Raw genomic sequence first — 15,084 nt, forward strand, 5'->3', positions numbered from 1 at the left:
GAGATGGGGATCTGGTTTAGGGCAATCCCTTTATAATTTGATGTACTGTGGTCTCCTCGGTAATGTATAATTTGGTATTGCACAGGTGATTAGTCAAGGAAGTCTGGAAAAGCTTTGGTCCCACAGCCTTGCCTCACAGCATGTAAATAATTAAAACAATATTGATGCTGAGGTTCTTCTACAGCTGGTATGAAACTGGCAAATTTTTACTGGTGTGAATTGGGAAGAAAACAATGCTATTCCATGACATGTTGTAAAATGTTGGTAAAATGTTTGTAGAAGCTCAAACACAACAATTCCATAAAATACACTTGAGGTTAAATAATGGGTAGTAAATTATAGAATGTATAAGAAAAAATATAAAGGAGAAAATCAATTATCAGAAAAGCTAAAGAACTTTTCAAATCTAGCAATTCGAATATAGATACAATGCACTTTATTGTACTTTCAATTCTTATAAAGCGACGATATTAAGGTCCTTGACTATGTATACAATGTTTTCACATATATTGTTTCATTTAATAATATCAAAGTTAATCCCTGCCATCTCCCTAAATCATCAGTCTCGGCTCTTCTGAACTAGAAGGTGCCTGATCTTCCTAATAATTCTGCCTATTTTCATTTGCTTTAAACAGGTACCCTATTTTCTTTCTAGTTGTGGCTGCACAAAAAGAAATATTTATCTCCCAAACAAGATGTGCTGCTTACCGAAGTATCACGGGGTGGGGCTCCAGTGTGGGTGGTTGAAGCTGGGGTTTGGGAAACCACTTCAGAGATGGCAGCAGCAAGTTTAGCATCTTCAAATTTCTTTTATGGAAAAAAATTTTATTAGTGACATGCTGTATATAAAATGATGACCACAATGCCATCACTTAACTATAACTCTTAAAGATAGCTTAATGACTGTTTATTCTCTTGATCCAAATAGACTCATAACATATAATTTTAGAAGAAATTTAAACTCTTTCTTCTCTATTGTATTATTTTATACAATTTCCTATTTCTATTTCCTTCTCATATTGATTATTCTAAATACTATGCAATAATATAATAACTTAGAGTTCCATGGTTTGTTTACACATTTCCTGTTGTACATTTAGGTTATTCAAAGTTTTCAGCTCTTTTAAAATTGCTCTGAGTAAGTTCTAGTGAATAAGTTATGGTGCTGGCTGTATTTTGCCAAACTGCCGTCTCAGATGTTGCTAGGAATTCATACTGCGAAAAGCAATGAATAAGCTATGCCTGTTTTCCTATGGCCTTGCTTGCCAGAATTTGACTTTTATGACGTATTTTTATTTCTGATAATCAGTGTAAAATGATATACTACTATTGCTTGTATATTGTGGTATATGGTGTCTGTCAGGTTTCAGGGTTTTTTTTTTCAATGTTAAATATTATTCTAGAAACTTTCTGAAATTTCTGTTTAAAAAATATTGAATATTTGCTTCATTTCAAATACTCCCTTTTGACAGAAACCTTAGGTATAACTATTGATGAAAAACCAGAAAAAAGTCCAGAACTCTTTGGTGACTCCGACTATGGATAGCTTATTTTGAAAAAAGAGAATTGCAAATTTTACCAAAAGATGGAGAAAAGCACATTACAAAGATACCAACATTCAGAAATGTATTGCAGCATGTTATTACTGGAGATTAAACTAATTTAGATAATTATAAGATACGTATTGTCCATTTATACCCTGTAAAGCAGTTTTAGAATGTAATATTTTAGGTATTCTAAAACGTACTAAATTCATTTTCAGTTATGAGAAATCTTTGCTTATATGACAAATGAAAAGAATAACAAGTTGTCAAATGAAAAGAATGACATATTGAAACATTTGTATTGTCTCTTCTTAATCTACCTGATTGGCTTATTATTTAAGCCTTTCAATGCTAAGTATGAAACAACCTATGGTCTGGAAATTTGTTTTGCAAAGCTATATGTACATGTTATTTAATTCATCTAACACTACATAAAAGCATAAAATGATTTTTCACTCTTTTTAAAAATACTAAATCATTTATGTCCATTTCTCAATTTTTCCATTGATCTATGCTTTGAGTTTGCCTTCTCAACATTATTGTATTTTCTATTTATTATTACTGTATAACATATGCTAGTGTTTAGGTGGATTAATCTTACCTAAAAGGACTGAAAAACGCTTTTCAGTATTTTTTCATATTTTATACATTTATTTTTCAAATATATCATTGAATAATTTTATTGAGTTATAAAAAGTATCTTATTGCTATTTAATAAAAAATAACATAAAAAATGACTTGAATTGTCATCATTCTTTTTAAGATATTTAGTTAAACTGACTTAATGTATGACCTTCAATATTTTGTGTCCTTATTTTTCTGATCATTTTTCCTTTTGTAGTTTACATAAGTCTGATCTCATATTAATTACATTTTCTCATCTGTTGTTACTAATAAACATGGCATAATGTTACTTACAAATGTATTATCTACAAGTAGTGCTATCCACAAATAAATTCAAATGTTCCCTTTTAATGTTTGTCAATTTCTTTTTCATGTATTGTTAATGATTCTTCCATACAATAATAAGCAGAAATGACAATAAACTTTCATAGTTTCTGCTTTTAAGGAAAATGCCTCCAGCATGATATTGAATATTTGATTCTGAAAACTAAAGACTCTTTAACACATTAGGGGATTGCCTACTTTTTAAAACGTTTTTATTTATAATATGAATATATGTAAAATTTTAAATAGATCTTTTACATGGACATAAATAATTGTTTCTATTTGATATACCACTACAATATATTGACAATTTTCCCAATAATCAATCAATACTTATAATGGCAAATAATTTCTTAACTGTTTGTTATATTCTGTGTATGTTGTATGTAATTTTTACATCTACATGTTTAAGTAACTTTAGCTGATACTGTTATATTCGTCACATTTTAAGATTAGCACCATAATTACTCACAGAAGCATCTAGGTGACTCCATCTTTTTCATGACATATTTATCCACATAAGAACTGAGTGTTCAACAGCTGCAGGAGTCATCTTTAAACCTTCAGTAGAAGGAGAGTTTGAAAACCAATGCAATATTTTCTTCAGTCTTTTTTTTTTAGGTTTTGTGAATTATGCAGTTTTATATTTTTGTTTAATCTTAGAAAATTGTTGTACATAGTGTTTCCTAATAATTTAGTTGTACTCTTGTACTGATTATTGTATTTTCTCACATTTATGTTACATTTTATTAGTAAGATTATTTTCTCTATTATATTTACCAGTGTTTTGTAAAATGTTAAAAATTCATAAAAACCAACTGACTATTGGCGTTAAACTAGCAATAATTTAATTGATCTCATACATTATTATATTACTCTTAAAATTTAATTGTATTTTTCGTAAGGTTTTTTTTCCTCTTTTGCATTTGCTAGTATTTTATAAAGTATTTGTTATTTCAAAAGAAACAACTATTGGCCAGTTAACTTTCATGCTGCTAGTTTCATTTCCTGGTATGCTTATTGCTACTTTGTTTTGGGTGGTTACTTTATTAAAACTTTTAGAAATTTCAGTTGAAGATTCAATACGCATTTGGTTTATCAGGTTTCTCTTTTTCTCTATCTCTATTATTGATGAAGGCATTTATGACAATGTGTCACAGGAATACTGCTTTGACTGCTTCTCAAAGATTTTTACTTGTAATCTCTTTGATGTTTTAAAATAGTCTATTATCAATGTGATCTCAGTATTATTAGGGGAATAGCTTTAAGTGTTTCTTTTTATATAGCATTTCTGTTCTATTTTATTACCATCAAAGAGCATGGAGCTACTTTTTTATAGCTGAACATTAATTATGGGCCATATGTGATACTTTTCCCCCAAAGTTCTTGAAACTTTCCCTTCAATAACTTTCTGTTTTGATTATTTGGTTCTCATGATGATTAGTTATTTCTACTTTATTGACTATATTGTTGACGCCAATGTTCCCTTTGCTGATTTTCTAAGATTTTTTTTTTAATGGTTGTTTCATTCACCATTTCGCTGCCATATATCTTTGAGGGGGGCATATAAATTCATTGTTACTTTTCCAAATCTTTGAATTTCTAAAAGAAAAAACACCCCAACTATTGTAATAATAATAATGATAGGAGGAGGAAGGGAATTGAGATCTTGTTCCCCACTATTTGTTCGTCTGTTCTACATTGGTGTAATGCTAGGACTCCACATTCCTGGGGTACTCCTCACATGGTATTCTTCACCATGTCTTACAGTTTCTAAATCAAGGCTGGAGTGCTTTGCTGTGATGTGGTCTGTCTGGAAGAGGATGAGAGGAAGATCATGGGATGAGGTGACTGAGCAGCATGATGCTTTTACAGGGGTACAGAGAAGAACAAGCTCTGGTTAGCAAGCTCTTCTTTGAGGGGCTTTATTGCTTCATTCAGCAAAAGCAACAACTTCAGGCAATTCCAAAGAATCACTATTTCTTCTAGTTGTCATTCTGTCTATTCTCCAACTGATATAAATATATTTTCCATGCCACTGTCATAGAAACTGTTATAATCCCTTTTCTAACTGACTGCTAATAATACATTCAGTGGTTTAAAAACTGAGTTCCCAATCAATAGGTAAACTAGACTCCACAAGGAAAGGTTCTGCAGTTATTAAGTTTGGGAACTCTAACAGACTCACTATATATTTGCATATAAAAAGCCATGAAAATCCTACAGTAGAGAAGCCTGCTTAACATTACCCAATATTGTCCAAACTTTTCGAGTAACAGAGTTCCCTTTAAGAGACTCTATATTCCACACGGAGCTAAGTTCCCTTAGGAGGCAATTTGGGAAATGATAAATTGTAGAAATATCAATCGGTAAAGCTGTCTGAGGAGTAATTTTGGATAAACTTACATTTAAATTCTCTTTTCATAGGGGTACTGGTACTTGACATTAGTTACGCTACTAAAAGCATCCACTGTGTTGGGACAATATTTCACTGCAGTGGGTTGAGGGCCATTAATTTTATGATTGTTCCTGAGTCCCCTAGTCAGATTCTAAGTCACCAGTTTCCATTTATTTCTGCCACTCTAAAACTAAAGAAATAGGCCAGGCGCAGTGGCTCACGCCTGTAATCCAAGCACTTTGTGGGGCCGAGGTGGGTGGATCATGAGGTTAGGAGATTGAGACCAGCCTGGCCAACATGGTGAAACTCCATCTCTACTAAAAGTAGAAAAATTAGCTGGGCATGGTGGTGCACGCCTGTAGTACTGGCTACTCAGGAGGCTGAGGCAGGACAATGAGGCAGAACAATCGCTTGAACCTGGGAGGTGGAGGTTGCGGTGACCGGAGATTGCGCCACTGCACACTCCAGCCTGGATGACAGAGCAAGACTCTGTCTCAAAGAAGAAGAAGAAGAAAAAAAAAAACTAAAGAAATAAAACCAAGACTTTTGGACTTACAAGAGATGAAGCATTTTGTGGACCAGAGAAGTCCTCAGACAAAGCATCCAGAAGGAAGTCTTCACTCACGGGCTGCAAGGACCAGGAAATGTATCAACAAACACCATTGCAGTCAGGGCCAAAAGGAAAAGATATGCTTAGAGAAAACTGGTTTGCTTACTGGAAGCTGTTCCTTAGACTCTTTCGGCAGGAGTGGCTTTCCATCTTTATCCTATCCAGGGGGAAAAACATGGCATGAAATCATTTTACATTTTATCCAAGTTATGAAACCTTGCAAACATTACAAAGGGCCTGCCTACAGGCTACACTTGCTGTCGTACATTTTAAATTAGATCCATCATGTCAGGAAATAGATTCTCTCACCAGGGAATAAGCTCTAATTAGTTCATGTCAACAAACACCTCACAAGCACCAGGCATTCCCGAGTCACGGGGGCTGCACAGTGGATGAGGTATGGCTTGTGACCTCAGAAGCCCAGAGACTATCACAGAAGCCCAGAGAGGAAAACGTGCAAGTCAGCAGAGTGTGGTATGTGGTGCTGTGATTGGGGTTTGCAGGACAGTGCGGGACAAGTCCTTTACCTGCATGGGGGTGGGCTGGTTAACCTTGTAAGCCACACATCTAACTCATAGGCAAGGACTACATGCCAAGCCCTGACCTAAGCACTGGCAATACAACAGAAAATCGCAAAGACAAAGGTCTTGCCCTCAGGGAGTTTAACCTGTCGGTGAAACGCTCTGTAACTTATGGTTCAGATTATGTCAAGCTGTAAACGACTCCAGGTGCCACATTTGAGTAATAGGACAAAATGAAGAAAGCATGTGGGCTCTTTAGTAAAAGAAGATCTATATACTAATAGGAAATTCCATTTATCCACCTACCAAAAATAAGTAAATACAAAGATATACATATATATTTCACCTGAGAAACTGGTTAAGGTTGGTTTTTGTTTCACTGAAAATGTGAAGTGCAATGGTTTAGAGGTACAAGCTGAGTATCCCTAATCTGAAAATCTGAAAACAATTTAAATGCTCCAAAATTTGAAACTTTTGGAGTGCTGACCTGACAACTCAAAGGAAATGCTCACGTGGGCATTTTGGATTTTCAGATTAGGGCTCCTCAACAGATATAAGGCAAATATTCAAAAATCCAGAAACGTCTGAAATCTGAAACAGTTCTGGTCCCCAGGCACGTCAGATGAGGGATATTCAACTTGTGTCACCTGCTTCCCTCATGACTGACTTGTGCCTTCTGACCATTCTTCATGTACAGGGAAAGCTGAACCTGTGCTTGTTCTCCACCATCTCTTAGCTGTAAAGGCAGAAAATTTCCTAAGTGATGCCTGGGACTCTGGGGCACTTTTGCTCCCTACTCAAACTTAAATCGATTTTCCATCACTGCATCATTCTGTGTCTGGAAGGGGAGGTTGTGTCCTGCCCTTGGGGAGCTGAATCTCACTGAAGAGACCCGATGGGCGCATAGCTGGTGAATACCAACATAGGATTTAAATGAGATGAAGCTATTGCCTGAAAATATTAATAGGTAACTACTACTGTGTGAGGTAAGTCAGAGGAGGATGAAATGACTACAGAATAAAGTGATCAGGGACAGTGAATCAACTGCTTCCTTAAACACTACTACTAAATTCAGTAAGGGGAGACAGCAAATCACCAACCAATCACCTATCATGAAGAGAGTTTACCTGCACTTGACCAGCCGCTACTGAATGGGCACTCAGTGGAGACAGAACGTGTGGCCCTTAGCACGCTCTCTAGGAACTTTGCAAAGCAATGTACAAATGAGCCCAAACTAACAGAAACACTGTGGCTGCAACTGAATTGTGAAACACAAGAAGCAAATATAAAGGTATCCAGAATAATAAACTTTCAATCATGGAGAGCTCAGTCTAGTTCCTGTGTCTGCTAAATAAATGGGCTAGTGCACATGCATGAGTGAGAAGCAAGAATTTGATTTTCTAGAATTGTTAATGAAGTTTAGTTGAATACTCTTTTAAATCCTGGCCTGCTACGAAGATGACTGACATTTCTTCAACTATCCGTGAATCTGCCTCATTTAAGTGACTGCACTTAAACCACAAGACTCATAATGGGGTCTTCCCCTTTGTTCTCTATAATCTGTACTTTCAAAATAGAGGAAATGGGGCAACTTAACACTATACTCAATGTTAGATAGGTTCTCTTATTTTTCCAATTTACATCTGAAAGTTGCTAATTTTTCTTATATAAGATAATAGTTCCTTATTTTAGTTTTTTTCATTTCTTCTTTTGAGTCATCCTGGCTGGAGTGCAGTGGTACGATCATGGCTCACTGCAGCCTCTACCTCCTGGGCTCAAGTGATCCTCCCACTTTAGCCTCCCAAGTACCTGGGACTACAGGCACTTGCCACCATGTCTGCCTAATTTTTTTGATTTTTCGTATAGACTGGGTCTCATTATGTTGCCCAGGGTAGTCTTGAACTCCCGGGCTCAAGAGATGCTCCTGCCTTGGCCTCCCAAAGTGCTGGGATTATAGGCATGAGCCACCGTGCCCGGCCTATTCCTCACTTTAGTTCTCCTATCTATATAAGGGTTTTAATATTTCTGGTATTATAACAAGCTGTGGTTAGAAAGGAAAGCATTAGGCAACCTAGACATTAGATTTCTTTCACTTGAGGATCAAGTCTAACTAGGAATATTTTAGCTTTGTATCTGATGTTCTAACACTATTAGGAGTAGACTAATACTATTTGGTGTTTGAAATACAAAGGAATAACATCTTTATATTCCAGGTCTGTTCCCAGGTCTCTGTGTTCCGTGTATGAATTCAGTATGAATTAAAATAAAACAGAGAAAGACTCCAGCCTGTTTACCTTGACTTCTTCTAATCTATAGTCAGGGGGAATTGTTTCTTCTTTTTCACCAAGTTTTTCACGGTCTTCTTCTTTGGCCTTCTCCTGAATAAAAATTATACCATTTTCATTGTTAGCATGTTTTTTCTCCCCATAAAATTAATGCTGAGTGACTAGATTTGAGGTAAACAAATTTGTCATTAGGTTAGGAAGTACATATGGCCATATGCTTACTGTTCCTACAGCAACTTAATCTGGCAGGTTCAGGCACCAGCAGAAAGCCTGCTGGGCTGCAAGGCAGCTATGAGGAGCAGCAGGCATCTGCTGCTTCCTTCCCAAGTCCCAGCAATGTCAATGCAGGTGGACAAAGATGAGACTCAGAGGCCTCCAGTCTGTGCATGTTGTCCATCCGTGGTGGGGGTTCAACAATGCGGCTTATTCAGGTTTAGCTTATAAAACAGGATATGCACAATAATAGAAAAAGCCAGCTGGTCATGTTTTACGGGAAATATAAAAAACAAAACAAATGACTAACTTATTTGCAGGGGGAGGAGGTGATCAATGATAGTTATTTTCCAGAAGCATCTCAGTTGCCATTACCTTGACTTTATCCATCACAGGTTTTCCATCTTCTGGATCTGCTTCCTTTTTCCCCAGGCTATCAGCCAAGGCTTCTACAGCATCGTCTGGCACCGTGCCCTTCTGAAAGTGCATTAGTGGATATATTAAGTAGGTGGTTAATCACTCCCTTTAAAACATATGCTATCAAACAATTCAGAAAGGCATATCATTATTTCAGACAAAAGGCACATGTTATCTTTTAATAACTTATCAACTGAATTAGAATCTATGTTTAAAAAACAAAATGTTTAACATTTGAGCAAATTTCTTATATTAAACATTGTGTACAAATTATATGTTGATACTGTGAAACTTACAAGACCTGACCCACAGTTGGTTTAGAAATAAGAAAGACAATGGATTGAGGTGTACCGCAGGGAAGCTGAATACCAGGAAAGAATAAAGACGTGGTCTTTATGGAGATCATTCCATAGATGGCACAGGAAAGACTTTCAGAGCCCACAAGAGGCCATTCCTCTCCATTTCCTGGGGACAGCCTGGCTCGTCTCAGAAGAGGAGGCTCGGATGCCTGTTTTCTCCACGGAGCTTCTACTGACCAAAGGGAATTCAGGGCTGGTTCTGGTGACTCTGCCTGTGACCAACTAACCTGAATGGCACAGTGAGAACTGTCTACTTTTGGTCCGATTGTTCAAAATGAAATGTGCTCCCTCAAAATGTAATGAACTCTGGCCATGCTGGTATTTAAAATGACATTGGATGAACACAGAGGATAAACAGTGTAAAGGGAAAATAAAGCGAATGATCTGTACATTAGTGGCTCATGAAAATCAACTTAATGATTCATGACCAGGACTTTTCGTTTTTAATAAAGAGAACAGGACCAGGCACAGCGGCTCACACCTGTAATCAATCACAGCATTTTGGGAGGCCAAGGTGGGAAGTTTGCTTGAGCCCAGGAGTTTGAGATCAGTCAGGGCAACACAGTGAGATCCCACTTCTACAACAAGTTTTAAAAAATTAGCCAGGCATGACGGTGCATGTCTGTAGTCTCATCTCCTCAAGAGGCTGAGGTGGGAGGATAGATTTGACCCCAGGAGGCTGAGGCTGCAGTGAGCCGAGATCATGCCATTGCAGTCCAACCTGGATGACAGAATGAGATTCTGCCTCAAAAAATAAAAAAAAATTTAAAAAAAGTGTAAAAGAGTGTGTGTATATGTGTGTGTGTGTGTGTGTGTGTATTTATAATGCATCATGCACAGAAGGGATAAATACTTTTTTTTTTTTGAGATGGAGTCTCGCTGTGTCTCCCAACTGCGCGATCTCGGCTCACTGCAAGCTCTGCCTCCCGGGTTCACGCCATTCTCCCGCCTCAGCCTCCGAGTAGCTGGGACTACAGGCGCCCACCACCTCGCCCGGCTAGTTTTTTTTGTATTTTTAGTAGAGATGGGGTTTCACCATGTTAGCCAGGATAGTCTCGATCTCCTGACCTCGTGATCCACCTGCCTCGGCCTCCCAAAGTGCTGGGATTACAGGCTTGAGCCACCGCACCCGGCCAATACTAGTCTTTAAACTGCTGCTTCCAGCAGGGATTTGCAGTATCAATGAATTTCCCAGTTTTCTTGGTCAAACAAAAGTGAAAAAGTCCTTGGGTTAAACAATCTCAGAGTTTAATCTTATTAAAATCTCTGACCTCACAATGAGCACCTATTAAAATTTTAGGGTAAAAGTATGTTTCTGTTGTATATTTTAGCCATCATTTCAAGCAAGAAAAGCTTTTTTTCTGATAAACTGCGCTGCAAAAGGAAAGACCACCAAAGAGAGGGAGCCTAGGAAAGTGATTTGGCACCACCTAGTGGCTGAACGCTGTATGCGTTTTATTCCCAAGAGCTACCAAAAAAAAAAAAAAACCCCTGAGGTTTCTAACCTGTTTGGGATTATACCTAAATGAAGCATTAAGTAGTAACAGCTGCAATACTCTAATCAAGGACATCAAGAGTTGCACTGGTACCCAAGTCTTATCCAAGCAATGTGAGCTGCTACATGATTTAAGACAGCTGCTCACACTACAATTCTGTTTTCTCATACTCTATGCTACAAAATCCTTGGAAACCACTGCCTCCCCAGACCTGTGCCCTTTGCCAACCTCTTGCTTAATAAATTACTGAAACAGTTAAAGAAAACCTAGGCGAAGCAGCAGACTTAAGAACGAAGGAATCCGGAAACGGGAGTAAGGACTAAAATTTCTATTTCTGTAATATTTGATATTATCAAATTCAACAACTACAACTCAGGTCTCTGGGTTTCCTTAACAAATTTTCTTTTTATACACACAAGAACCACCCAGGGACCACATTCATCTCCTTCCTCTGGTCTGTCTTCCTTCAGCTCTCTAATCTGCATGCCTTTCTTGAGTCCTCTGACCTTTATTACACTCTACAGCTATTCTTTCTGGCTTTCGAGGGTGTCACAATCCCAGAAATGCCAACTGCCTCAGTGACAGTAACCTTGGCAACCATGACCAGAGTTGGTGGAGTTGAGGCCCTGGAAAGGAGGACGAGGAAGGGGAAAACGAGAGCTTTCTTTGTTTTGTTTTGTTTGCTGTCGAACAATCCAATGCTCAGCTCTACAGTCAGGGTAAAGTTGAGAAGGAATTGAGCCCTCTAAGGCCCTGGCGGTCACACTTGGCAGATGAGGTAGGTGGTGCAGGTGCAGGTTTTGGTTACAAGAGTTCTGCTGGGGAATGCTGGCTACTGTTGTTTTGCCTCCGATCACGGCCTCTGTGCCTGCTTTCTTCACCAGAGTCCTTCTAGAGTCCCCCCTCCTCTCCTGTTCTTTACCACTGTGGCCTGGCACCCATGTTGTAAAAAGTACCTGAAGAATACCCTGAAACCCCCCAAAATTGGGGAGGTCTCATATCCACATTAGGCTTGAAGACAGCTGAGAGCAGGGGCCATATCTTTCATCTCAGGTGAGGCTCTGAAACATCAAGTGGATCAAGGTCAACTCAAAGCCTCATTTCTCTCATCTATTATAGGAGGATGATCAGGACAGACTTCATAGTGTCCTTGTGAAAATTTAATGGGAAGACACTGCAAAGCATTTAGAACAATGGCACAGTAGATGATGAAAGTGAGGTGTTCAGAGGGAAGAGGTACTAATTCTGCAGTAGTGAAATATAATTCCCTCAGATGTTATTCCCTGAGTCAAATTCTATCATTAACTAATGGGGGGGGAACCTCTAAAATCAAAAGAAAACAAAAGATTCAGCTTGTTATATATTATACTTTATATGAAAATTAGAAAGTGAGAGAGACGCACGAAAAGAAGAAGGAAAGAGAAAGAAATTGAGTCAGTCTCACCTCCTGTAGTGGGGAGAGTGGGGAGGAATCATAATGATTTTAGTGCATGTTATTCTACCAGGAAAGTCAGTAAAAAGTAACTTTGGGCTTTCGGTGGAAATCCAAATAGGCTTAAAAGATGCAGAAAAGTGAAAAGCAGGATTATCCACAATAGCTGAGGAACTAGAATTTCAGAAGAGTAGAGAAAAATACAGTTGGGAGTAATTTAATTAAAAATTTAAATCTTAGTCTTGAAGCCCAAAGAAACAACAGATACTATAATTATATCAGATTTAATTTTTAATTTGTCAGAATAAGATAAAATGATGGTAGAGAGTGACGGGAGGAGGAAGAGCACCTTCTCAAGCCACTGCTCAAATGCCCAGGGAGTCACTCACCAAGGTAGCCGGCTCGGGTGGTGCTGACTGTACACTACACATGGAGGTCCGAGACACAGCCTCCGCCATGGGAGCTGGAGCAGCGGCCTTAGATTCCTGAGGAAAGACGCAAGTACTCTCAACAACTTTAGAAACATTTGGTTAATAAGACTGAGCAATGGTAGACCAACAAGACACTCTGCTACATTATATGGTGTGAACATGATTCTCTTGAATACCTAAGGATTGCTGAATAGTAAATAAGTCAAAGCATGCTAAGACTCTTCAGCTGCCATTTTTTCCAACTTGGTTTTACTTCTCACCTTAGGCAGGTTACTGAAACTTGCGAAACTGAGTTTCCACATACGTAAAATGAGAACAATGACAGTATCCACAGCTGAAGGGTTGGTAAGGGGCCTATATGAGACAATGCAGGCAAAGTGCTATGCATAGTACCTGGGAACACAGTAAGCTCAATACATTTGAGCAATTATTGCTATTATTTCTATTATTTAGTTGTCATTATGTATAACAAATATGCCTATTATGTAACATAGCATTATGTAAAATACTGTATTTATATAAATCTAAGAGCACTTTATATACCGCTATGTAGGAATGGAAGGTAGTGATAATAAACCACAAGTTCTCGAAGTGTAATCCCTGAACAGCCTCAGCACCATAAGAGCACCTAGAAATGCGGATTCTTAGACCCCCACCCCATGTACTAAGTCAGAAACTTTGGGGGTAGAGTCTAGCAGTCTGTGCTTAAAAAAACTCTCCAGATGATCCTGATGCATGCTAAGGTTTGAGAACCACTGTCCCATCTTATTTTATCACAAGAATGAAGTTTCAAGGCTGGGTGCAGTGGCTCATGCCTGTAATGCCTGTAATCCTCCCTTTGGGAGGCCGAGGAGGGTGATCACTTGAGTCCCGGAGTTTGAATCAGCCTGGGCAACATGGCCAAACCCCAGCTGTGCAGCAAATACAAAACTCAGCCAGGCATGGTGACATGCACCTGTAGTCTCAGCTACTCAGGAGGCTGAGGCTGGAGAATTGCTTGGGCCTGGAGATTGAGGCTGGAGTGAGCCAAGACTGTGCCACTACACTCCCAGCTGGGAGACAGAGTGAGACCCTGTCTCAAGAAAACAAAACAAAACAAAACAAACAAAAAACAGAAGCAAACCTTTAAACAAATTGTTTTAAATCTAGACATTTATGGAAGCCTATCCTTTAGGCAAGGTGCTCAGCAGACGGTCATCAATAGGATATGATCTCTTCGTTCAAGGAGCTTACTACCCATTTAAACTTGGCATAAATGTTAGCGTTAAAGAGGGACTAAAACAGCTAAACTCTTCTTTGTAACAAAGGCTTTAATAGTGATATATAAAAAAAGAACTACAGATCCTCTGCCATGTTGTGTTCTGCTTAATAAAGGTTGGATGGATACAGTTTAGGGAGGGAAAAGCAGGAGATAAAGAAAGCCGTATCTTAGCAGAGGTTTGAAAGGATGAGTAAGACTTTAGTTGATCTCGAATTAGAAAGAAAGGTCAATCAAGACAGAGGAGACAAGTGAGAAAAGCCAGGGACGCACACATACTTATTGTTCAGTTTATTGACACAGGGACACAGTTTGGTAGGAAAGAAAACTGGGTCAAGAATATGGCAATAGGAACTTTTTTTTGTAGGGATGGGAAAGACATGACTACAGAGAGAGAGAATGCTTGAGAAAGAATGAGTCCGATGGACATGAAGGAGACTGCAGAAAGGCCACTGCAACCCAGAGGGGAGGGGTGATGACAGCTCAACCAGGTCAGTTACAGAAGCTGGGACAAGAAGGAAGGCATGGCTTCCAGAGCTTTCCTGAAGGAGTCATTGCAGGACTTCAGTTGCAAGAATATCAGGGTTAGGTTGGGGCAGAAAGCACATCCAAAAAGGAAGACAAAAATGACATGGAAAAAACGATGGCATATTAGGCTTTCTAATAGACTGCTTCATGCTAAATCAGTTTGTCTCACTTTTTTTTTTTTTTTTTTTAAGATCACAAACCTCAAAACTAGAGATTTATATGTTTAGAAACGTACTTCTGTCTTTTCAGTTGGCTTAGATGGTTTTTCTTTATATTTAGACAGGTCAAAATCTTCTGAAAGTTCATCAATAAGCTCTGATTCACTCCGAGCCTGTAATATAAGAAGTTCTGTATATTACAAGGGGATTCTTTTTTATTTTGTAAAAAAAAGTTTTCATGGAACAATTATTTTCCCTGATTAACACAATGAGGCCATACTTAGCACCCAAAGCTGATTTATAAAGGGCGTATTTTTTCATTTATCAACGTTAAGATAAAATTTTCGTGAAACAAATAAGAAATACTTACAAAACACCTCAGTACCGCAAAAGTATTAATGGTTTATTTGGTCAAACGTTTCCTTGATATTTTAGTTTCAGAATAATTTTGTTCGAATAAAATTGCCTGTTCTCTACAATGAAGAT

General features: G+C 38.2%; 2 protein-coding genes across 20 annotated transcripts in view; one reads left to right on the forward strand and one right to left on the reverse strand.

The window, feature by feature from the left end:
• ERAP1 (endoplasmic reticulum aminopeptidase 1) overlaps window positions 1-4,310 on the forward strand; it is a 50,049-nt gene extending 45,739 nt beyond the window's left edge. The window contains exon 19 of the mRNA XM_073014570.1: window positions 4,263-4,310. Coding sequence (XP_072870671.1) covers window positions 4,263-4,295 — 33 coding nt within the window. The 3' untranslated portion in view covers window positions 4,296-4,310. The remainder of the gene's footprint in view (window positions 1-4,262) is intronic.
• Window positions 1-15,084, reverse strand: part of CAST (calpastatin) — a 112,734-nt gene that overhangs the window by 12,067 nt on the left and 85,583 nt on the right. For all 19 annotated transcript variants that reach the window (XM_073014575.1, XM_007979204.3, XM_007979194.3 and 16 more), the window contains 7 exons: window positions 14,676-14,771; window positions 12,613-12,708; window positions 8,895-8,996; window positions 8,316-8,399; window positions 5,607-5,657; window positions 5,447-5,518; window positions 709-807 (listed from right to left, as the gene is read on the reverse strand). In XM_073014575.1, the coding sequence (XP_072870676.1) occupies window positions 709-807; window positions 5,447-5,518; window positions 5,607-5,657; window positions 8,316-8,399; window positions 8,895-8,996; window positions 12,613-12,708; window positions 14,676-14,771 (600 nt within the window). The remainder of the gene's footprint in view (window positions 1-708; window positions 808-5,446; window positions 5,519-5,606; window positions 5,658-8,315; window positions 8,400-8,894; window positions 8,997-12,612; window positions 12,709-14,675; window positions 14,772-15,084) is intronic.

The sequence above is a fragment of the Chlorocebus sabaeus genome, chromosome 4 (genome assembly GCF_047675955.1).
Source record: "Chlorocebus sabaeus isolate Y175 chromosome 4, mChlSab1.0.hap1, whole genome shotgun sequence".
Classification (NCBI taxonomy): domain Eukaryota; kingdom Metazoa; phylum Chordata; class Mammalia; order Primates; family Cercopithecidae; genus Chlorocebus; species Chlorocebus sabaeus.